Source organism: Cyprinodon variegatus, unplaced genomic scaffold (genome assembly GCF_000732505.1).
Source record: "Cyprinodon variegatus isolate N-32 unplaced genomic scaffold, C_variegatus-1.0 Scaffold237, whole genome shotgun sequence".
NCBI classification, from domain to species: domain Eukaryota; kingdom Metazoa; phylum Chordata; class Actinopteri; order Cyprinodontiformes; family Cyprinodontidae; genus Cyprinodon; species Cyprinodon variegatus.
In genome coordinates, this window is record NW_015150690.1 from 218,808 (window position 1) to 242,695 (window position 23,888).

Genomic DNA, 23,888 nt, shown 5'->3' on the forward strand with positions numbered 1-23,888 from the left:
GACTGAGTTTGATGCAGTTATTTTTGATTTATGCCCAATAGTGAAGCGTGGTCTGCGCTATGTTATTCCACACCACAACACAAGAGCGACAATCAGGAACTAGCTGTGGGTCTAGATACGGCCGAGCTGGTGAGGAAGTGGGGACAAGTTTGTGTGACAACGGAGGGACAGAAAGGTGAAAAAGAGCGGGGATCCAGGTGGAAAAAGGGTCCCAGTGTTCTCACGCACCTCGCTTTTCTAGCTGATCCAACTTCAAGAGTCGTTTTCCACAATGGAGGTCATACAAACAAAACAAGCCGGTAAGGTACCAAACAGGAAATACGCATAGAGTTAACTGGGCTGTATATTTGACCAATCAGAGGCCTCCTGATTGGTCACTGTTTGCGATCACCTACAATTTAGGGGAGGTGCAGCAGAGTGTCTTGTTGGGTCACATGCAGACAGCCTGGTTTCTGAGTTTAACCAGGCTTTAGAGCGGACATTCAGACTCAGTTATCTTGTATGAGCTATGAGAATAGCAATTTTTAAACAGAGCGTGCATGAGAGCAAATGGGCTCGTGCAGGGCGGGTCTTTTAAAAATTTCGAGAAAATCCTGCACAATATTTTACAATAAATTTTGGTATGATTACAGCTCTAAGCAGGGGCGGAGCTAGATGGGGGGCCAGGGGCCACCCTTATCCAATCAGTGGCTAAGGGTGCCTGCGAGTTTGGTCTAGGCTCGATCAATGCCCCAAGCCCTAGAACTGGCAGGCCAATCACAACGCAGAGATGTGGTTTGAATTTCTGGATGCAAAGTGGGCGGGGTTTTGAGGGCGGGACGACAAAGCTGCACAACGCTGGAGAAAGCACAACAAGGAAAATGGCAACAACTATCGAACAGTTCTCGTTTGACTCAGCTTTGGAATCAGTTTTGGAAGCATTAGACTTGGGCTTTTTTGTTGTTGTTGAAACATAAGCAGGAAGAGGCTCTACGCTCATTCAATGGCGTAAATATCGCTAACCAGACACTGCATTTGTCACTGACACCTGATAGGCCATCTACACAATTGTGGACTAGGAAGTCTCTTTGCAGATGTAATGGTGGGAAAAATTCCTCTTAAACCCACCTGATACTAGTTCATCTAACCTCACCGTATTTATACCATAACACATAGCAGATTTCACCATGATGGTGAGCAGTTTAAAGACGACAACAATAGCAAAGCAGACAGTGGTACTTTTAATTACTATGTTAATAACTGTAGGCTATAGTTCATTAGACGGTTGGTAGAAAATACACTCATATAATATGTTTCAAACCGCAATAAAGATCTTAAAAGAATGATGTATTTGAGTATTTTATTTTTTAAAATACTACTTGGAATTATGGGTAATCCAGAGCGTGGATTAAAACCATTTGCTGGGATGGGGTGTTGTAGGCTACTTTATATGGGGCCCGCCCAGATAATGTTGCTTACGGGCCTATTGTTGGGTCATTCATCCATTTTTAAGAAGGACGTATTCGCCGTTTTACTGACAGGCCGTTTGTTTACACTCCCCCGCAGCTTTCTGTCGCACTTAGTACGTCACAGTCAGTTCATCTTTGGTCAGAGCGTTAGGTATAGACATGGTTTGAAAAATAAGGGTTTTTCTAATTCAACAATCTTCTGATGTCTCATTCATCGGGCCAGACTGAATTATACATTTAATCTCACATATAGTCTGGTTTATCAGGCTGGTATAATTACACTTTTTATCTATATTACGAGTGGGCCCCCATCGGGTCACCTTTTTTAAGGCTTTAGATGCGCTTCTGGTGCGAGACCTGAACCTAAGGAAAGGGCGGAGGCGCGTGCTGACTGACCAGGCTGGTTTAAAGGGAGGGGGAGGAGACACAGGGGGGGCAGGAGGAAGAGGAGGAGCTGAAGATGGAGGAAGAGGAGGTGTCCTACTCAGCAGAGACCAGAGGAGAGGAGCGGCCGCCATGTTAACCAAGAAGCCCGGAGCCTCGGTCCTCCCGACGGGTGAGCACAGCTTGTTTCCCCGGTGCAGCGGCCTCTGAGCGCGGCTGCCTCAGGGCTGCTTCCCGGCCTTGATCTAATCCAGACCCAGGAAGGCAGGGAAACCTCCCCGGGGAGGTCAGCTAGCTTACCTGGCCGCCCCTGACTGGCTCCCCCCTGAGCTCCAGCAGCTCTTTGGTTTATCTGGGATCTCCTGGTTGGAGCAGAGGGGGAAGCTGAGGGAATCTCCCCGATAAGAAGCAGCTGAACCTGGGGAAGCTCCGCCATCCCCCCTCCTCCTGTCTGTCAGGTTTATTTTTAGCCGTTAGAAGCTGACAGCGGCTGCTGCTCCTTCTCTCGCCTTTTTTTTCTCCCTTTCTGTCTCCTTTGTGGAGCTTCGGCCAGCCGCTGCGCCTCTAACGGCTCTGCGGGGTTCGGTTCGGTTCGGTTCGGGGGGGTGTAGCGGTGGGTTTGGTGTCCGGGTTATTCTGTGCTAGCTTTCGGTTGCTTGGTGACTGTTGGCCTTGGCAGGAAGAAGGTTTTCTTTTCAGACCTGGCTCAGGTCAGTTTGTTGTCTGACCGTTAAAATGCCGTTTTTATTGCTTCCATCTTTAGTTCAGGGTTTTAGAAATGTTTAAAAGAAAAGCAGCGCGAGGAGGAGGTGTTAAAGTTGGTGAGTAGCTGCTGTGTTACACCTGAACCTGCTGTACCCAGATTAGGGATGGGCGCTATGATCCACATATTACGCTTTTCTTACTGTAATTGGTGTAGAAAAAAAGTCAAAATCATATAAGTATTTTCAAAAAAGGTTTAATTTGATATATTGCTTAAATTCAGTTTAAATTATACAAATAACCTCGATGTAGGACACAAATTAAAGGTGCAGTGCATCTAAACTGGTATTAGGAGTAGCTACAGATGAACAATAAGCTTACATGTTAATATTGATGATAACTGATACTTAAAAATATATATATATATAAATGATCCATGACTGTTAACCCTTTATATTTCCTTTATATGCTATATATCAGTGGAATACTTTGAAAATCAACATTTCCAGCCAGTAGTCTTATTGGAATCCAGGACAAGACCTTATTATCTTTGTAACATTCAAAAAATATGGATATTTTGATGGAAATAATGAATGTCAATGTAATAACAAGAAATGTCAACTTTCCCAAATATATTAAGAAAAATAACAAAAGTGCTTCTATAGGAAATTGATAACAAAAAAAACACACTTTTTTGTTTGGTAAAACATAATCTTAGAGGCATTAATGCTGATACTGGCACATTTTTTAATTTATAAATATAAATATAATTGTTTAACTAGGCTAATGAACTTTTTAACTTTTCAATTAGCTTTTTACCATTTAATTGACTTAACTTTTTTTTTTAACCTAATTTACAGTAGATAATATATCATACAAGGGCTCATCTAATTGGTCAAATGCCAAAATCAGATGTACAACCATGTAGCAACATCTTTGCTGATTGGCTGGATATAGATCTTCTGCTTCTAGACCTCACTGAAGGACGGCGGGGCTTCATTTGTAAGGGGTATGCTAGTGATCTAAATCCCTATAAAGGGTTAAAGAGCAAAACAGCTGACATTGGTTCTCTGCTTTAGCTAAACTACCCTCAGTCCTGTGCTACATTGTTATCATGTGACCAAACAAATGGCACTAGACATCCCAGGGCATACAGGATATTTACAGGGATGTTTGATATGTTAACACATTACTAATCTTAATCCAGACTATTTTAATCCCAATGTGGAGGAAAATGGATTTGCTGAATAAGCTTTCTAGCTTTATCATTGGTTAGAATAGAATCTACTAATCATCCAGAATCTGATTTTTTTATTTATTTATCGGTTAATTGGTCAAACTGTTAAATTGTGAAGAACTGTGATTACTTATTTTGATAAGACATTCTTCTGTTAAAAATGTCCTTTTAAATTCTATTCAGTTCAACTGATTCAAACTTTAACCCTAAACGATTCGGTTCAGCTCACTTCAACACATTCCAGTTAAAACCCGGTTTGAGCTGGATTTAGGTTGGACTCCTGTTTAATCCTGTTATTATTATATTTTTTTTTTGTCAGATACCGATTCAAATCTATAAACAATCTCCTCCCCTAACAGGACCTGGTTCTGTTTCGTTAACTTCATCTAATAGCAGGTTAATCCAATTAGGGTTTCATTAGTAAGAATCAGGTTAAGAACGTATTTGTTCAGTTCGTTCCAGTTTACTCTGTAATTCAGATTAAACCCATTCAGTTCTTTTTAATGTTTTGTAGTTCTGAGTTTACAGGAGAGTCAGATTATTAGAACCCATCATGATTTACTTCAGTCTAGTAGAATTCTGATTTAGATCTAAAATATTGTTTCATTTCTTAAAATTTAAGTTTGATCTGCTCATTATTTTATTCTTCTGTCAGATTCAGTCTGAACGCTAAAAAACAGTTTTTGGTTTATTCTGGGGCGACACAAAAGCAGCAAAGCAAACTCATTATTGCAATAGTACAAAAAAAAGGTTTAATCAGATAGAATATCTGTTATATTGGATGCAGTTAAACAGTTGAAGCTATAATAATATTTTACCAACTTGATGGTCTTTGCTGTCCACAGCAGATGTACATTTTCTGTTTAAAAATTGAACCCAAATGATAACAAAGATGGAGGGTCAGGAGATGTTGTCCTCTTGATTTTCTGCATTAGCATCTGATAAATCATGTTTTCTGATTATCAGGCATCTCTGGTTCATTTTAAAGTTTTAACTCGATCATCCGCAGCCCATCTAAAGTCAATGCAGTTATAATTCAGTCCATTTGTCTGTCCATCCATGTTTGAACCCACCTGGTCAGTCCTACAGCAACACAAAGACAGGATAGAACAGTCACACAGTCCTAGATGGGCTCATGCAGGACTGGTAGAGGAAGCTGGATTAAACCCACCCAGGCAGACAGACCCAGGGATTAGATTTGAACCCTGGACTTTGTAGCTGTAAGACCACAGTGCAAGCAACCAGGTCTCCATGAAACCAAGATTAAAATAATCTGGGACAAATTTAGAAACCACAAAAGTTGAAAAACTCATGCATCTAAATTAGTCATCTTAAACTTAAACCTATCTAGCTGCTGTTCAGTTTACTAAAATCCATTTGATATCTCTGAGGGGAGATTAATTTAACTAGACTTAGAAAGATTTTATTTTGTCATTTTGTATACACGAGTGTAAACAAAAAGAAATTTTGTTAAGAACAGCTCTCTAGACTATTTCATTTTTTTAAAGTGCATCCTTGATAAGTTAATCAGCAGTGATTCAAAAAAAAGAAAAACATTGTGATGAAAAACAGTAATTCTGGCTTTTAGTTTCAGTTTGCCACCCCAAAAACGTTTCTGGAGGCATCACTGCCCCACAGTCATTCAGATTTTCCCTTCAATCTATTCAATTTATTTATTTATTTATTCATGCAGTCATTAGATTGGATATTTATTGGGACAAAATCTGCTTGAAATCTAAAAACTATCTTCATAAACTCCAGTCCAGGTCTCGTTTATGGTAGTTAGCCTCTGTGTGAATGATAATTTTATTTTATGGCGGTGTATCAGCTACTGTTAGCATAGCACACAACGTTAGGTATGGTTTGCTTATGATAGTGTTAGCCTAAGCTAACATGCTAAGATTAGCATGGTAGCTGCTGTTGGTGTTTTAGCTAACAACTGTGTCATTGCTCGATCCGTACCATCAGCTCATCTGCGCTCGCACAACTAGATATACCTCTGAGTTTTCATAAATAATGTAATTGTGGTAATAATATTGCCTATTTCTATCCTTAACTTGCTAAATAATGCTAATGCACATCTTTAAAAGATTTTTTATGACTTTTCTGAGACTATTTTGATTTTTTTTTTTTTTTTTTTTTTTTTTTTTTTACATTTTCTCCGTTAAACTTCTTCTCTGACGTCATCATCAGACATACTCGGAGCAGTCCGGCAAAATATAATTAAACCATGTTTATCTGAATTTTAGTTGTTTCTTTCTTTGGGTTATGCACTACATACTATAATGTTAACAAAGAAGGAAAAATAAAACTCAAAAAATAAAAATAAATTATGTTTAAATCCAAAGCCAAAAAAGTTAGCTCCCAGAACCAGCGAAGGATCCCATTTCCGACTGATAAAACAGAATTTTAAGGCATTTATGTTCTCAAGAACTACATTATTGACCTTTAACAAATTATACTTTAGTATGCGTATACTATCATTGGGGAGGGAAAGACGTAATTTAGGTCTTTTTTGTACAAAATAAAATCGAGGGTTACCCAGATCTGTATCTAAGCTGATGGCACGGATTGTGGTTTCCGGGACGGATCGGGTTGTGTTTGTAGCTTGCTGTTCAGCGCTAGCTTTTAAGCTAGTATTATCATATAGAGTGATACATAATGTTTGTTAATGTCAGCATGCTAATGCTATTATGTGTGCTTATTTTATCATTAGTAATAAGCTAACTGATCCAGGTTGCTCAGCAACTTTGGAGCCCAGAACAGATGTATTTTGGTACACTTGATCATTATTTGTTCAGAATCCGCCTCTCTCAGATGTCCCGCTAGTCTGCAGACTTGTTGACTTAATAAAAAGTCCCCCCACTTTCTGTTTTGCATGCCTATCAGTTCAGCAACACATCTTGTGTTGTAATCAGAGGCTCAGGAGTTTCTTGTTGAAAGCTACATGACCCAAACATGACGGCATGCGAGCGCCGGGGTCAAACGTTAATATAAAACGAACACCTGCAGCTCTCTGCCTCCCTAATGCCATAGCTAATCCAGTGGGTCGGATGTATTTTTAGCTGCTTGTAGAAAACTATCTGGGCGAAGGGAATCCAGGGGAAATGTTTTGGCAAAAACAAAGTGTCAGCTTAACGGACAGTCAGTTTTAAACTGCCCAGATGACTCGGACTGGTTGATCGAGTTTGTCGGAGGGTTTTGGTGTTCTTTAAGACTGTTGGTCTACGTCCTGGGCCCCGTCTCCTAAAGTCTGCTTTGTGTACGGCTTTGAACCTGAATTCCTCTTTTTCTCTTTTTAAGAAAATGTTTTAAATAGTTTTGCTTTTCAGATACTTTACTGCAAGGGGCCCGATCAGGAGCTTTAAATCGTTCCACTTCTAATTTTAGTGCTTCTGTTGATCCTGAGATGTTCTGTTCATTTTTAAAAGGAATAATAAAAAGTCATGATTTTGATTCTAATTAAGTAAAATGAAAATGGCTGATTAGGTTCATCAGGGAAACACGGTTAAAAAATGGTTGAGATGGTTTTAAATGTGTTGCTCTTTAAGGAAATGGAGGATTCAAAAAAAAAAGAAGATTTAAAAACAATCCACTGGACTTTGTTTTCAAGTTTGGAGACGTTTCGCTTCCCATCCAGGAAGCTTTCTTAATGCAAAATGTCAGGAATAGTGTTGAGTTTGAGTTTTTATTCAGTAGCCCATCAAAAAATAGTTTTTGTTTAGAAAGCGTGCTAATTGAAACAGACGAAGGGGTCCACTCCTTTTGAATGGGGGCCATTTGGCTTCTTTGTTAGCCTGCATTGCCCCATACCTGTCTAAGTGTCTGAAAGGGTTAAAGGGAATTGAGTTTGAAACATCTTCAGTCTTGGAAACGATACCTGCGTTTGTAGGTATTTTTAGCCTTTTTCTGTCTCAGCGCATCGTCTCTTCTTCGTGTGATATGGCGTTACTGGATTTGACATGCGGCCTTACATTTTTCTCCTGAACACGTTGGTATGCAGAGGTTTTCATTGCTGACAGAATGAGCCCCAAGCATCAGCCTTCCTCCACCATACTTTACTGTTTCTCTCAACCAGTTTTTGTTTGGTTTCTTTATGTTTTTTGGTTTTCTGAAACATCTCGTTCGCTCTTACAGATGCAGAGAGAAGAAACATTTTTTATAAAATGATTGATTCGGGCTAGGCAGCAGTTGTTCCAGAGCCGTTGCTAATGTCTTGCCATCTTGATGTAGCTCTAACAGACACTAGTATCCTAAAGCAAAAAGCAGCTGATACTGATGCTGGTCAGAAGGCTGCTGCCTTCCTCCTGAAACCGTCTGACAGGAGGAAGAAGTGAATCGTTCTTTTTCTGTTATGTCATCTGTAAAGTTGTGGAAGAACTTGAAGAATGTTCTTGAATTAGTCCTTGAACGAGGCAGCAGGACCCTGCTGTTAACTCTGCGTCTGTCCTGTTTGTTTGGATGTTTCACCCGCCGTCGTTCCTGTAATTGTTGTTGTCTCAGCCTGATCCCATTTCAGGTTACGTGAGTTTAAATACCAGAGCCCAGCCGGGCCCGGCTTTGGTTGTCGGACCCTGTGTGTTTGCTGCAGGTTTCTCTGACGCGGCGTCTCTGTGTTCTGTAACTAGTTGTATACCGGGTCGGGAGCCGGTTCTGCTGCGGGCTGCTTTCTTGTTTCGTTCTTCTCCAGGTTTTACACAAACAAATTGAGTTGAGTGAGAAGCATCGCTGCAGGGAGATTGTTTGGATTTTGACACAGTGACTAATACCAGTCAGACCAGCTCAGGAAAAACCCAGTTTCTGCTCTGCTTTCAGCTTAAGTTGATGTATAAAGTTATTAATAATAAATTCATTGTTATCTGGAGGTTTATTAATTATTTGGAGGTTTGAAGTTGACATAATCTCAGACTCAGAAAGTCTCAGCCTTGCTGGTTTGTTTTGGTTTGTTTAGATCTTGTTCCTTCAGTGGAAAATTACATCAGCTGAGGAAAACCCTTTGTCTCCGGAAGCGTGCTGCGTTCACTGCCTCTCAGACAGCAGAGCTCTGAAGTCTTATATTTCTGAAGGTTTATTACCTGAATCAGACATCCCTCCTCATTAATCCGCTGAGTGGTGTTCAGGCTACGACCGACCTCTCGGGCATTTCCAGCTCGGTGCCGGGTTCGCGCTCAGAATGGCGATATCTAGGGGTAACGTTCTGATGAATGTTGGCTCCTTTAAAACCAGTCCATCTCTAATCAGAACCAGTTTGGGTCACGTCTCTCCAGTTGGACCAGTAACCGTATGTCATAGCTGCTCATATGTCCTGCAGCTGTTCTGTTTATCTGCTATAGGAACTGAAAAACCAGATCCAGACCTGAAACCTGCTGGATAGTTTCCTGTTTAAATGGTTAATTTTATTGCGATCCTCCTTCTTCAAGCAGACGTTTAACTTTCAGTAGAGAAAGATCAATAATCAATATTTTCAATCGGTGTCATTTTTTTAAGTCTCCTTAGTGTTTCAGATTGAACAATGTTAATGGCTAATAGGCAGGGCATGGCGAAGGTCTGAAAAACAAACAAATAAAAAAGATAAAAATGTTTGCCTGCAGCTTTCTGGGTTCGTCTGACTCAGAAGATCTGTTTCTAGGAAATATCAAGGATTCTCTATTGAATTTAGTTCTGGACTTTGACTAGGCCGTTGTGCCAAATTAATCCGCTTCAATCTAATAATCCATCCCATCGTTGGCTGGACGTTCAGGACGGATCAGCCTCGGAGTTTTTCTTCCAGGATTTTGCTCCATCATCAACCTTCCCTGTCCCTGTTGAAGAAAAACCTCAACTTAGCATCAAGCTGCCACCACCGTGCTTCCCCATAAAGCCTATAAAGGCCACGTTCTGGTTCTGTCTCTCATATAGTCATTAATATTTTCATTCAGAAGCAGTGTTTTAAACTCTGCTGGTAGATTTAGTACCGATCAGAGCTCAGCTGACTGTGGTTTGTGTTGTGAGACCTTCTCCTTGCTCTGGTTTCAGGAAGCAGAACATCAACCCAACGTTTCTGCTGCTGCTGCAAAGTTTAGGGAAACCGAAAGAAAATATTCTGACCTGAAACAGTTAGCAAAGGAGTATTACAGCTGGAACATCTGGAAGCTCCTTTTCCTCCTCTGTCGGCCAGGAGGTGCTGGAGCCATCTGATCATCATGTGCTTTGTTAGCTGTTCTGGTGATTTACTCTCCCGGGCCTGTGGGATGTTTATGTCGTCCGAACATCTAGAACAAATCTGAAACATGGATGCCTTGAAATAGATCAGAGACAAAACAAAAACAGTAACGAAACCCAGACTGGAATCTGCAGCTTCCCTTCTGACCTTTGGTGACCCAGTTTCTCCCTGATTGGGTCAAAAATATATTCTTTAATGATTTTAAATAGAAATCTTGAAGGTTCAACATGGCAAAGACTTTAGGAGTCGACGTTTGATTAAGATTTAGAAGGATTTTGTTAAAGAGGTTCCTCACCATCCTTTATCCAGGAGGTGATGACCTCGACTGTTTCCTACTCAGGGAGCTTCTTGTCGACTTTCTGTCCATCTGAGCAGCTTTTATCGAACTAGGAGGAAAAATGATGGTGTTTACTTCTTATCTAACAGCCAGTGAGCAGATCTGAGCTTCGGTTAAAGCCTGTCAGCCTTTTTCTCCTCCGTTAGGATTTTATTTCTCATCATAAATCAGACTAAATATCTGGATTAAACTCAGACTGATGATCACAATGACCCATTTTTATTACTTCAGCACATTACTGCCTTATATTTCCTTGTTGCCTCTCCTTCATCATAAACTCTGAGATCTTATCCAGCTGATTATCTGCCGTCTGGAGCAGTCGGAAAGTTTAGCTCCATTTTTCTGTCCCATTACTCAGAGATGCCACCTGGATTGCAGACTCGCCCTGATCCGCGCTCTACTGGTATGCAGTGACGTTGGTGGATTATTACGACTGCAGAAATGTTCTTCTGAATTACCTGTTTATTATCATTTAGGAAACATTATCTTGAAGCTAAGTTAGCCGCAGCATTACGAAATAATTCCTGGTAGAGATATCAAAATAAAAGTACTTCCTGGTCCATGAAGTGGTCATTATGAAGATAAGAAAGCAGGAATTCAGCATTAAAAGGTTTTAATCTATAATTTTATCAGTATTCAGCAGGTTTTTTAGATTGTGAGTGAAGAGTTCAATGAATAAAGCTGACTGCTAAATATTAACAGGTTGTTCATCTCTAACCTACAGCCCTTCAGCGTTAGAGATGACCTAGAAACGGTTCCTCTGGGTCGGTGGAGACCTGTCAACAGGGTTCAGCTGTCTGAATGAGAAGGCGGCCTGTTGGCTTCCTGTGGCCCAGATTGTGGTTCTTTCAACTTGTTTGTTTTCAGCTTCTCCAGATTAAAACCATTGAAATCAAAAGCAGTAAACCTTTAATATTTAATGATGATGCAGCAATTAAAGACAGGAGCTGAGTGATCCGATCGTTTCAGCAGGAAACTCTGTAGTGAAATGAGGCGATGAGGGAATCCTAAAGCAGGAGAGTCTGTGTTGTTCTCTGAGCTGCAGCGTCTCTGCAGGCTTTACCTCGTGTATCCGCCCCGCCGCCTCAGTGGCGAGCTCGGTCCGGTTGGGTCTGGATTTTGTCTCGCAGACCGAGGCTCCAGTCTCTGAGCGGCACCCTCATTAGCAGGATTACAGCAAGCGCTCGGATTAGAGGAACCGGCAGAAACCATCTGTGTTCTTCATCCTGCAGATGGATGGTGGCCTGTGAGGGTCCTGGAGCCGCCTCTATGCTGTTCAGTTCTTCCAGTCGTCTGTTTTTTGTTGTTTTTTCTGGGCTGTTCTGATAAACCTCCTGCCGTCCTTCACCGTGCGCATCAGCCCTGGTTAATTTTACCCAGGATTCATCTGGGATTAGAGAAACAAACTCAGAATGAACCTTTTCTCTCCTATAACCTGCTCTTTCTTTACTCTTCTTTGTTACTGAGAAATTCACAAATCACTCTTTGAATCATTTTTGAAACAAATTCCTGATTTTGACCATTTAATCTGAAATTGTCATCAGTTAACCTCTAAATCAATAATCTGCTTCGTTCAAGATGCAGATTTTAATCTAAAATCTGAAGGACTTTATCTGAAGAAAACAGAAAAAATGTCTTTAAGGAATCAATCTTTTATATTCAAGATTAGATTTTTTTAATATTATAAATGATAAGTTACCTCTAAAAGTAGACAAATACATCAACCAACAGATATTTTTGATATTTGGGCCAGAAAATCTGCAGCACTTATCTGAGATTATTTAGACTGATGTGAAAACAATCAGCCTCGGGATTAAAAACCTGCATTGGTTGATTTCTAGTTTAGTTTCCCACCATGTTTGCCCTCAAATAAGGCAGAGAATGAGGGACGTTGATGCATCTGATCTTTATTTCCACTTTTATCTGATAATCTGTCCAGATGAAGAAAAATGCTCCACTCTTCCTTATTTATCAGATTGATCTTTCTTTAATTAACAGATTATTAACACTTGGTAGCTTTAATTAAACTAAACTGGTTTTATTTATTTATGTATTCTTGTCTTGACTGAAAGGGGAAAAAGTAGACAATTTATTGAAACAGATAATTTAAATTATGATGTAAATGCCAACAAACAAATAAACCAACATGTCATTAAAAATTGAGTGTCCATGTGATCCATGGAGCTTCTCAGCACCTTCCTCCTGCTGCTCAGTGATTATCTGAAGTGTTTTCTGTCCCTATTGAATCCATGAAGGTGAGAAAGACAGGAAGCAGCAGTCGGAACAACAGGAAAAGCCAAAAACAGACTTTAGGTTCCCAGAGTTCCTCTGAAGGAGATAAGACTTTCTCAGACTGCTCTGCAGGTCTCTGCTGTGTCTCATCCATGTGACCTCTGACCTCTGCGTGCTGTCGTCCCTTCTCTTAAAGGAGGTGAAGCTGCAGAAGGGAGGCTGCCAGCGTACTGAGGGATTAGCAGGCTATAATAAAACCTTCATCCGTCTTTAGGCCGAGTTGATCTGCAGACCGATTCAGTCCAGAGCAAAGCTGCTCCTGAATCCGCCTCAGCAAGAAAGAAAGAAAGAATTCAATAAGATGTTTAAGTCAGGATCCAACATGGATGCTCTGCTGCTTTAAGGTTCATTCTGACCCCTAGATACTGTTAAGTCAACATGCTGTTACTCATCAGAGCCAGATGGAGCTAAACCAGAAAACCTGCTGCTGGTTCCTCAGCATCCAGGAGGGAAAGTAGCAGCAATGAGTTTCTGGTTGAAAGCTGCTGCTGCAGGAGAGCAGAACCTGTTTCCATCAGATCGGTCCAGGGAATGTTTTCTCATAAAGTCCTGGAGATCATCAAGATGTCTCTTCACCAACAGGAGACGGGTCTTTGTGGTTTTATAGATCCATAGTGGTTATGGAACTCTCTCAGGCCTTAGCTTTGGTACTTTAGACATTCTGGGTTCTTGTGTGACCTCCTGGATAAGGCAGTAGGGCTCCAGGGTTTTATCTTTTCTCTGTTAGTAGTTAATGGTTCTCTCTGCGGTTCTCTGAAGTTCTGTGAGCCTCTCCAGTCTGACTGATGAAACACTTTGTTTCTCACTTGATCTTAAATGTCTTACAATCACATTTCTTAAAGGTTCAGCTTCGTTCCTCTTGTCAGACAGGTTCTGTTGAAGTGATTTATTGTTCTGGGTTATTTACGCTTCAGTGACTCGGGAGCTGCAGAGGGAAACTCAAAGATTGAAACATCTTCATCAAAGATCAGAAACATGGAGCTGAAACTCCTCTCTCTCTGTGTCCTCCAGGCAAATCGGGCGAGCCGGTCTGCTCTCCTGGTCACAGTGGCTCCCAGACAACATCGCCCGTCGCCCTGCCGCCACTGCGCAACAACAACCACAACCCCCTGACGGTACGGACACACACAGCCCGCTTCTTTATGGTGTTTCCACAGCTGCAGTTGTAGCTCTAAGCTTCCCAGCTCTGATCTTCCTCCTGACGTCAAACCTTTAATGTTTGGGTCCAGTAAGGTCCTGCCTCCTGTTTAGATCCTCCTCCAGGTGGCGCCATGTTGGGGTTCAAAGCTGTAAGATCCAACAGATGGACTCCTTACTGACCTTAACAGAACGGCTCTCCTGTGGTCCGGTTCTGTCAGCAGAGATCCCGATGTTCAGGACGATGGCGTCCATCATTCTGAACTTCCCTCCTTTTTAATCTTTGTGATAGATCACAGTTGGGAACAGATGTTTACATTCGCTGTGAAGGACCGAAAAATGTTCTGAGGTTAAAGAATCGAATTAGGATTCAAACTAAAGATTTAAGGTTACCAACATCATGACAAAGCAACATACGCCATCTGCTAATGAGGGTTTATCATCTCTCTTCATTGGAAGCCAGTGTTTTATATCTTTTATTTATCTTTTTTATTCAGAAGCTAAAAGGGTTCCTATTTTATCTTACAAATAATTGTAAGAGAACATTTCTTGTATTTTCAATCTTTATTTAATGCAGCTGACACTATAAATACTTAAAATCTAATGACGTCCTATTTCTTTTCAGCTCAGCATATTAAAATAAGTATTGTAAGTCGATCGATAAGATCAATCAACTTTAGATTCATTCATTAATCAATAATTATTCTCCCTAATTCAAACTGTATGACTTTAGTCAGATTTTGGCTTCTTTCCCAGGTTTGTTCCTCCAGTTAGAGCCGCTGTAATCGGGTCACAGATCTCCTGTCAGGCTGAGATCAGGCTCTCTGATGGCCAAACATGGACTCTGTTCTCAAACAGCTTTTTAAATCAACCAATCACCGGTTTGAGGCCGTCATTCTCTACTTGGCTTCTAAGAGCTAAATAACTGCAGCAGGACGTGCTGAAGCTCCTTTGACCCAACGATGATCCCAGTCAGTGCGTTTATCACCATGACTACCCCGTTCAGGTCCAGCCATGGATAAAACGTCTCGGTCTAACAGTTCTGTCAGTTTCCTGTGGGAGGAGACGTGTTTCTGCAGCAGGTGGAGCTTCGATCAGATTCCTGGAAGTCAGAAACCAGATTATCACCGGATCAGGGCCGATAGAAGCACACAGCGTTGGGTCCATTAGACGCTCTCTGCTCTGGTTCTCTAATGGAAGTGAACCAGTGAGGGTTCTGGACAGTCAGCTGCAGCTGCAGCTAATTATAGCCTCCAGCTTCAAACAGCTGATTGGTTTATAGGCGTCTCTGAAGGACACACTCAGTCAAGACAAATGCTATAAATGACCCGTTTCACTGTACTGATCCGACCCTCACTCCTTAGAAATGTCCCTCATGCAGCCGGACGTTCCTGGGATGTCCTCCCTGTAGCTCTGATCTGATCCCTACCCAGTACAGCAGTAGAGGAGAGCTAAGGTTCAGACCTGATCAGGTAGACTGCTGTCCAACCGTCCTTCTATCCAACAATCTCTTTCATCAATGTCAGCTGAAAACTCTGAAACAATAACATTAAACAACCCTATCCTAGGCTGCCTGTTTATTATATTCAGCCTGGGAATCGAAGAAAGTTCATTCTACATTAGAAAAGAACAATTCTACTTGAATCTTGGGACCATTTCTTCCCTGCATCCCGTCACAGAAATGGCTTGATTTGGTTAAATCTGTCTGAAAACAACGCAGAACAATAGAACAGTCCAATTTATCGCACTCAAGGAATAAGACATTCTAACAAGCGAAGCAGTAGTATTAAGTGGGGGCATCATCAGGGGAGGGAGGAGTCCGGACTTTATGCTCTGCCGTATGTCGGAGTGATGGCTCCATCGCCCTGATCTCACTGGGAAACGGCGGCTCTTTGAACCGAGCCTCCGCTGCCGTCTGAAAGGAACCAGGTGTGCTAGTTGCCACGGGAACGTGGAGCCACTCTGAGCAGCAGGCTGAATACATCTTCTCATTAATAGGATCTAATTCAACATCGTTCCCTCGAACTGAAGATGGTTCTGATCCAATATCAACTCATTTTTCTGGATTAAAAGGAACCGATTTACATTTGGGATCTTCTTCTACCAAAAAAAAAAAGTTCCATGATGGTCTCCATGGTGACAGCCATCATCTGTATTGAACTTTGACCTGAAATGTCTTTTTTTTTTTTTTCATGCCGGTTCTCCTTTATGCTGATGAAGCCGTCTTTCTGTTCAGGGAGGTTCTAAGGCCGCCATGTCGGACGGCGTCCAGCACCAGATCCAGATCACCCAGCTGTACGAGGAGAACTCCAACAAACGTTCGGTCCTCACCACCCAGCCCAACGGCCTGGCTCCGCTCGGCTCGGCCCGGCCAGGCCTGCCTCTCCCAGACCGACTGACCTCCACATCGGATTCTGCCCACCACGGCCGCCAGGGCAGCGCCACCTCCAAAAAGTCGGCGGACAGCAAGATGAAGCCCATCCCCATGACGCCTGAGATGGCCATGAAGCAGTTCATGTCCAAGCTGTCTGCGTTCGAACATCACGAGGTCTTCAACTTCCCTGAAGGTAGATGATCAGTGATGATGATGACGCGGTGATGATGATGATGATGATAATCCTCACTGATTAGCCTTCTTCTCTGCTTTGGTTCTGCTCAGTATATTTCGTCGGCCAGAACGCGAAGAAGAGGTCGGGCGTTCTGGGCGGCGCTAACAACGGCGGCTACGATGACGACCAGGGGTCCTACATCCAGGTGCCACACGACCACATCGCTTACCGCTACGAGGTCCTGAAGGTGATCGGGAAAGGCAGCTTTGGACAGGTAGGACCGACCGGAACCGGTTCCAGGATTATCCTCATTCATGACCTTTTTAATTCTGATCAATCAGATGTTTACTTACGCTGATCAATGACAGGAAGCAGTTTAAACTGTGTCCACTAGGATGACCAGCACGGTTCCTTCTCCTAATGGTTTGTTTTCTTGGTCATAGCAGGGCTTCATGTGGAGGATAAAAACGTTCATCTTTGATTCATCATGACAACCTTAAACTAAAAACAACAACTTAAACAAACCCTAAAAGCTAAAATGACCATTTGATTGTTAAATTTCTTCCTTCTTCTATTATCTACATATAAATAAACATCAAAGCTTCATGAGTTGATCATCAATAACAAGTTTCATCTTAAACCTTTTTTCAAACGGTTGCTGGCAGGGCTGGGCGATATGGCCTAAAAATAATTTGAATTACAATTTCTTTCCGGTATTTTTTCCCTAATTATTAAAGAAAGCAATAAGTCCAAAGGGTCACTGTGTCTTTGGCTATGCGGGGGAGGGCAGACCACTACCACTCCACGATAAAAGTAGCCACACTTCTGTTAACAGCTAGCTTGTTAGCTATCTGGACCGGGAACCTTTTGAAATATGCATTTCAATACACAACCACATTTCTTTGAATACAGCGCATCTAAATAAACTCGCTGGTTCCTCTAATCGCCATAATGAGCAGGTTTCTCATCTATTTAGTGGTTTTTGGTTCTTTTTTCAGTTCATTGTGGTTTTTTGGTTTCTCTTCCTGTTTCTGTTATCATTATTAGTATCGTTGTTATTCTCTGTGACCTCTAAGGTTTTGTGATTTATATACGTGTCTGATATTTGGTCTCTGTTGGACTTTAAAATGATTTGATCTTCAGTTTTAGTCCCCTGGTTTCTAGATTGTTTCTGACTTTTGTTTAGTTTAAACAGTATTTTTTTCTGTGCTTCATTTTTCCAGACTGAACGCCTGAATCGTTGCCATCTGTTCTGTTTCAGTCGTCCTCTGGTTTGAACCCTGCCTCCTCCAACAGATTAAAGATTAATCTACATATCGTGTTCCTCCTCCTGTAGGTGGTAAAAGCCTTCGACCATAAAACTCTGACCCATGTCGCTCTGAAGATGGTCCGGAACGAGAAGCGCTTCCACCGGCAGGCTGCGGAGGAGATCCGCATCCTAGAGCACCTGAGGAAGCAGGACAAGGAGTCGAACATGAACGTCATCCACATGCTGGAGCACTTCAACTTCCGGAACCACATCTGTATGACCTTCGAGCTGCTCAGCATGAACCTCTACGAGCTCATCAAGAAGAACAAATTCCAGGGCTTCAGCCTCCCGCTGGTCAGGAAGTTCGCCCACTCCATTCTCCAGTGTCTGGACGCGCTGCACAAGAACCGCATCATCCACTGCGACCTCAAACCCGAGAACATTTTACTCAAGCAGCAGGGACGCAGCGGCATCAAGGTGAGAAAAATCCCTCCTTGGTAACGGCTTTCTTCTCCTGTAGAGACAGAATCAGGATTCTTTGCTCTCCTGCAGGTCATAGACTTCGGCTCCAGCTGCTACGAACACCAGAGGGTTTACACTTACATCCAGTCCAGGTTCTACAGAGCGCCAGAGGTGATTCTAGGTAAGAAACAGTCCCAGCACCATCTTTATTTAAACTAGGGCTGCTAATAACAATCTGTTGATTATTTTTTTGATTAATAATGTTAAAGTCAAAGATTCTTTAAAGAAGACTTTTTATGAAAGTAAACCAGGTGAAACTCAAACTTTTCCAGTTGAGGAGTTTTGAATTCAGCATATTGACAGATTTTTCTTGATCTTAAATAAAAAAAATGTATATAATTTTTTTTTTTTACAATCTTTGTATAATTACTGCTCTAAGCGGGGCACTCTGTCAGTAAAAGACATGTTTTACAGTCTCTATACTCCAGTGAACGATTAATCAATTACTAAATTAGTTGACTATTATTTCAATAGTGGATTAATAACAATTAATCCGATTCATTCTATCATCCCTACTTTAAACCTCACCTCTCTCCCTAACCGGTCTCCTTCTTTGCTCGTCATGATGCTGTTTGCTGCGCTTGAAGGTTAACAACTCCTCCTGATTCTGTAGCTTACGAGCGGCTTTCTTTCTGAATCCAGTCCAGCACCAGTTAGGTTTTCACTCAAAACAAATCTGGACCCAATTAACTGTTCAATCCTTTCCAGTTCAGAGGAAGTTAGAAACCAGTTAAGCTCCTCCTCCTGCAGTCTCCATATTCTACTATCATTTTTACTCCCTCCTTATAATCTTACTGTATTCTTACTGTACTATAAAACTTTTTTAAAGTTTTTAGATTGAAGGGGAAAAAGTTAAAAACCAAGTCACTGACTGCAGCATCCGGGTTGCTTCTAATGCCAGACAATTACCTGCAGGGTCAGGCCAACTACTGATGCCAAAAAGAGCCGATTATAAATAGTTCTCTTCTTACTTGTACTGGAAAAAAGGTGGAACTTGAAAGGTGACTCTTTCTAAATGTATAGACCTGCTAATAGTTGCTAAATAGATGGACATGTTTGGCTGAGCTGAAGAAATGTGATGAAACCCAATTCTTCCTGAAAGAAAATGACCCCGTTAGTCTAAAGCGGTGGAATAACGGTTTGGATGCTTCTTTATTCTCTGCAGGTTCCAGGTATGGGATGCCAATCGACATGTGGTCCCTGGGCTGCATCCTGGCTGAGCTGCTGACCGGTTACCCACTGCTACCGGGTGAAGACGAATCCGACCAGCTGGCCTGCATCATCGAACTACTGGGCATGCCCAGTCCGAAGGTCCTAGATGGCGCCAAGCGAGCCAAGAACTTTGTGTCATCTAAAGGCTACCCGCGTTACTGCACCGTCACCACCATGCCTGACGGCACCACAGTCCTAAACGGAGGACGCTCGAGGCGTGGAAAGACACGCGGACCGCCGGGCAGCAAGGACTGGAGCGCCGCTTTGAAGGGCTGCGACGACCCCCTTTTTCTGGACTTCCTCAAACAGTGTCTTGAATGGGACCCGGCGCTCAGGATGACACCGAGCCAGGCGCTGCGCCACTCCTGGCTCAGGAGGCGACTTCCCAAACCTCCATCTGGAACCACAGCTGGAGACAAACCCTCCTCTACTAAGCGAGGCACCACCGACGGTGCCATCACCTCCCTCTCCAAACATGCGCCCACCTCCTCTACCACCACCACCTCCTCTACCAAGACTAGGACTAATTTGGCGGCCATCACTGACGCCAACGGAAACATCCAGCCGAGGACGGTTCTGCCCAAACTGGTCAGCTGAGAGTGATTACACCCCACTGAGAGGGGTGGTGGGGTGAAAGCCGAGTTCACGAGCAACAAGCTAGACCTGAATTAAACTGGTCCATCCAGTTTGGAAGCGTATTCTGGTATTTATTGCTTTGCTGGGCTGCGTTCAAGTGAAGTGCAGTCAGAGGCATCCTAACGTTGGATTATTTAACAGACCAGAGGCCATGCTGGGTGTTACTGACACAAGGAACCATGGATGCATTCAGACGCCTCAGATTCATCATGTCCGATGAGATGAGATGTTTTGAAGTTAAGCAAAAAGACAATCGTAACGCATCGCTCTACTCTGTAGCTCCAAACTCACAAAGAAAACACATGAAACCATGGTGCTGATGGAGGGAACAACCTTTTTAGAATATTTTATAACAAGCTTTTTAGCCGAGTCATAAAATCCGTTTTACACCAAAAATAATTTCAGTGACTGCAGTCTTACAAGTTTCTATCTACACTTTTTTATGAACCGATTCAAGTGTCGTTTTATCTCAAAACTACACCTGGTTTTTGGTTCATTTTACTTTAGGCGTACTGTTAGAAAATGATCGTTATTAAATCCAAATCACTGCAACAAAACTTCCTAAACCCCGATTGTTTAACAGCTACCCGTTAGCTGGCTGACAGAATTATCCAGCCCGTTTTATATCGTATTAACTAGCTAGCCATGTTAGCATGCTAGCATAGTGCCTGTTAGCTGGCTAACTGTTAACTAGCACAGATTGAGTCGGTAAACGGCTATATATTGTTGTATAGCTTTACAATTACTGACTATATTTGATGTTACTAGCTAGCAGTTAGCCTAGCATACATAAATGAGTTGGCTAACTGTAGCTAGCTCAAAGTTTGCCTTCTTTATCAGTCTGTTGGCTAGCCTTAGCCGTTATAGCCATAGCGTGTCAGCTCTCCACTGCCCGGCCTTGTCATCCTCAGACAAAAAGTTTCTACTTTCCATAGTTTAGTGTTTGTTCATCCGTTTAAGGAGCCGTTAAAGGAGGAAAGAACCGCCTGCAGAGTTTGGTTGTGTTTACAAGAACCGGCCTGTTCCCTCCCTGTGAAACCAAATATGAATACATTTTATGGGAACAAGCAGGCTGATGGTGCAGGAGCGTTAGAAGGGAAATTCAGTGTGGTTTACAAAGAGTTAAAATAACCGCCTCCAATGGAAAAAGAAAAGAAAGATCTGAAGGACAAAAAAAAAATTGAAGTATAGTAAAATCAGAAGTTTCAGCTTCTGTTTTAATGTGAAAAAACATGTTTTTAGAAAGCTAAATATTAACTGCAGGAAAAGATGTTTATTTGGATTTTAAATGGGACCTTTTATAATTTGGCCCAATCAGATTTTTTCTTTTTTTTAATCTTATATTAAATTTTCAGATCATCAAACATTCATATCTGACCAAAATAATTTGAAAATAAACAGGCTTTAGGCCTTTGTGTCCTTTTTTGTCAGCAGCGGTTTTGGTTTTTAACTTTTCCCACTGACGTCATTTTGACGCAGTCCTTTTGTTGATTCATGACCTTTGACCTTATCTTACCTTATCTTGTTCTGGGTTCTTATTGAATGTCTTGATGATCTGAAACATTTAATTCTAAGGATAATCAAAAAGAAAAAGACATCTGTCAGAGTGCAGGAACGTTCTCAAGTCATTATACATAAGTGACTAAAGCGTTGAAAATAAAAAATTTTTTAGTAACTCTGGTTAACCAAAGGCCAATGGGTTTGATTTAATCCCATTAAAAGCTTGATTATAATTGGAAAATGTTTGCTCATTTTTACTGAAAATGAGCAAACATTGTAAAATGGAGAACTTAAAGAACTGAAAGATTTCAAGGAGTTTTCAATACACTGTATTAAGATTGTAGTTTTTGGTTCAATGAAGTATAATTACTTTAAAGTCCTATCATAAAATCATAAAAGTCCTGATAGGCGTCTCGTTAAATCTGGTCAGGTCAGACAGAAAACAATGGAGTATATTCCTTTAAAATCTACTAATTAAATGATGTCAAAGACACATTACAGTCTTCATTTTTATGGTAAATTGTTTTTTAATTAACAAAGATTGTGAGCAAACATAAAAATGAAATCTGTTGCTACACAGAAAATAATGCAGCTCCTATTGTATAAAATTACCAACCTGGAGGTTAGACAGCTGTCAGACCTTTGATTATAGAGACTTTCTAATGCAAAATAATAATAAAAAACTGACAGTAAATCAAAGTTTAAAGCAAATCTGTGTTAAATAGAAACTGATTATTATGCCAAGACAGTCAGACCCATGTATGGAATGCCTTTTTAATCAAAATGCTTTTTAAAAGAAAGAAAGAAAATCATCATCATCTTCTCTCTTTTTTTTTATCCATAGATATATTTTTTATGTAATTTCTTTTGTTTTCCATAATTTAATTTTAAGGAAAAGACCAAGTCTGCTGATTTTTACTTTAAAGCTGCTCCAGTTTAGTCCCACAGAGAATATTGGATGTAACTGGAATAAAATAAGATCTGAAAATGAATCTTACTTTATTCATGTTTTTATAAAAGTATTTTTTTAAGTGCCAAAAAAATCCTTATTTGTTTTATTCTTTTTAACGGCATATTTTAGACAGACTTAGTTTATAAATACAAATATCAATCGGTCGTATTTGTAGTCATCTAGAGGCTCCCTATTTCTACCCCAGCTTTAAATCACTAAAGTTAAGTTTAGCCTCTTATGCCAGTAAATGAAAAGGTTTCAATTAAAGAAACCTCTTTAAAGAGGAAACCTTATTTAAAGGAAATTAAAGACACCCATCTGGTTGCTTTAAGTGGCTCACGTTGCAGCTAACCCCTATTCTAGACAAACATGCAGCCACCAGTGAAGATAACGCCCCTTTAAAATGGGAAGAAACCCCCAGCCAAACCAGACTCACAGTGATATAATCAGCATATTTTATTTAAAGGTTTACATTTTTGATTAAAATAGCATTCCATACAAATCCCACCAGTTTATTTTATACTGATGCAATGTGTTGGCAATTTTCACATTTAAGTAACTGGATAAACATGTGCTATCAATAACAACTTGGTTCCCATTGGTTTTGGGGCCTTCAGCTCGTTTCTGGTTCTGCCTGAATTAGAATTTACATGAAGAAACTAAATATCCAGATCAGGCAGGTCGGCTCCATAGATCGGCCACCGGAGCATTAATGAAATAGATCTGTGATCAAACTTTATCCCTGATCTTTGTGATCAGCTGTATGCATCGGTCCGAGCGATCAGGAAGGGCCGATAGGTTAGGAGATTTAATTTATTTGTCTCATTTTAATATTTAAAAGTCTAATCTATGTAATTACAGTGATGTGCAGTTTTTACTGTATACTTGAATGTGTGAGTGTGACTGTTTGTTGCAGGACGTGAGTGTGCAATATTCAAAGGTTTCCTCAAAGCTTGTTCCCTTACACACACAGTTCGATTAAAGCACGCAAAAACTGTTCCTGAACGCACCCTGACGATAAAGTCGCATGAGGAGGTGGAGGATGAAGACTGTGACGATGAGGAGGAGGTCGAAGGTTCCCAGGATTGGCTGAAAGTGGTTGTGATTGTCGACGAAATGTAGCACACGGGAAGAAAAAGGACAAATGCGTTGATGCACAGGAGGAACTGATGACGAACATGATGCAGATGCTACATGCTCCGCCCATCTCAGGGGAAGCTCCGCCCCTCCAGGTGCAGGAGGAGGAAAACTAGAAAATGTTTTTGTTTTGATAAGTTTAGTTGATTGTATGTTTAGTGTTTTTCAATTTTTTTTTCTTTTGTGAGACAGAGTGCTGAGAGTGGTAACTTTGTGCCTTCAGTATCTAAACGCCATGTCACGCCCTCCCAACACACGCACCATTACAATGTCATCGAATTCACTGCTAAAATTTAGTCCTAACCGTAATCCGGTTAGGGAACCAATGCCAAGTCCTTCTCTAAATGAACATTAGCAAAAATATGTTTTTCTCCATGATGGTGTTTTTATCT

The 23,888-nt window shown here is 41.3% G+C and overlaps 1 protein-coding gene across 2 annotated transcripts; it reads left to right on the forward strand.

Moving 5' to 3' along the window:
• The first annotated feature begins 1,898 nt into the window (after positions 1-1,898).
• Positions 1,899-23,888, forward strand: dyrk2 (dual specificity tyrosine-(Y)-phosphorylation regulated kinase 2). Of its 2 annotated transcripts, none has more exons than XM_015381617.1 (7): positions 1,899-2,004; positions 13,614-13,717; positions 15,976-16,306; positions 16,399-16,562; positions 17,625-18,014; positions 18,090-18,180; positions 19,225-23,888. In XM_015381617.1, exons 1-7 carry the CDS (start codon positions 1,965-1,967, stop codon positions 19,866-19,868), a joined length of 1,764 nt encoding a protein of 587 aa, XP_015237103.1. In that variant the 5' UTR covers positions 1,899-1,964; the 3' UTR covers positions 19,869-23,888. The 2 variants fall into 2 exon arrangements, with proteins under 2 accessions (XP_015237103.1, XP_015237101.1); XM_015381615.1 differs by lacking the exon at positions 1,899-2,004 and adding an exon at positions 2,555-2,653.

Bases quoted from the DNA above. Each gene is read 5' to 3' on its own strand.
- dyrk2 (XM_015381615.1), top strand. From the start codon at position 2,611: ATGTTTAAAAGAAAAGCAGCGCGAGGAGGAGGTGTTAAAGTTG. The intron at 13,718-15,975 runs GTACGGACACAC...CTTTCTGTTCAG, and splicing joins ACAACCACAACCCCCTGACG to GGAGGTTCTAAGGCCGCCAT. The intron at 18,015-18,089 runs GTGAGAAAAATC...GCTCTCCTGCAG, and splicing joins AGGGACGCAGCGGCATCAAG to GTCATAGACTTCGGCTCCAG.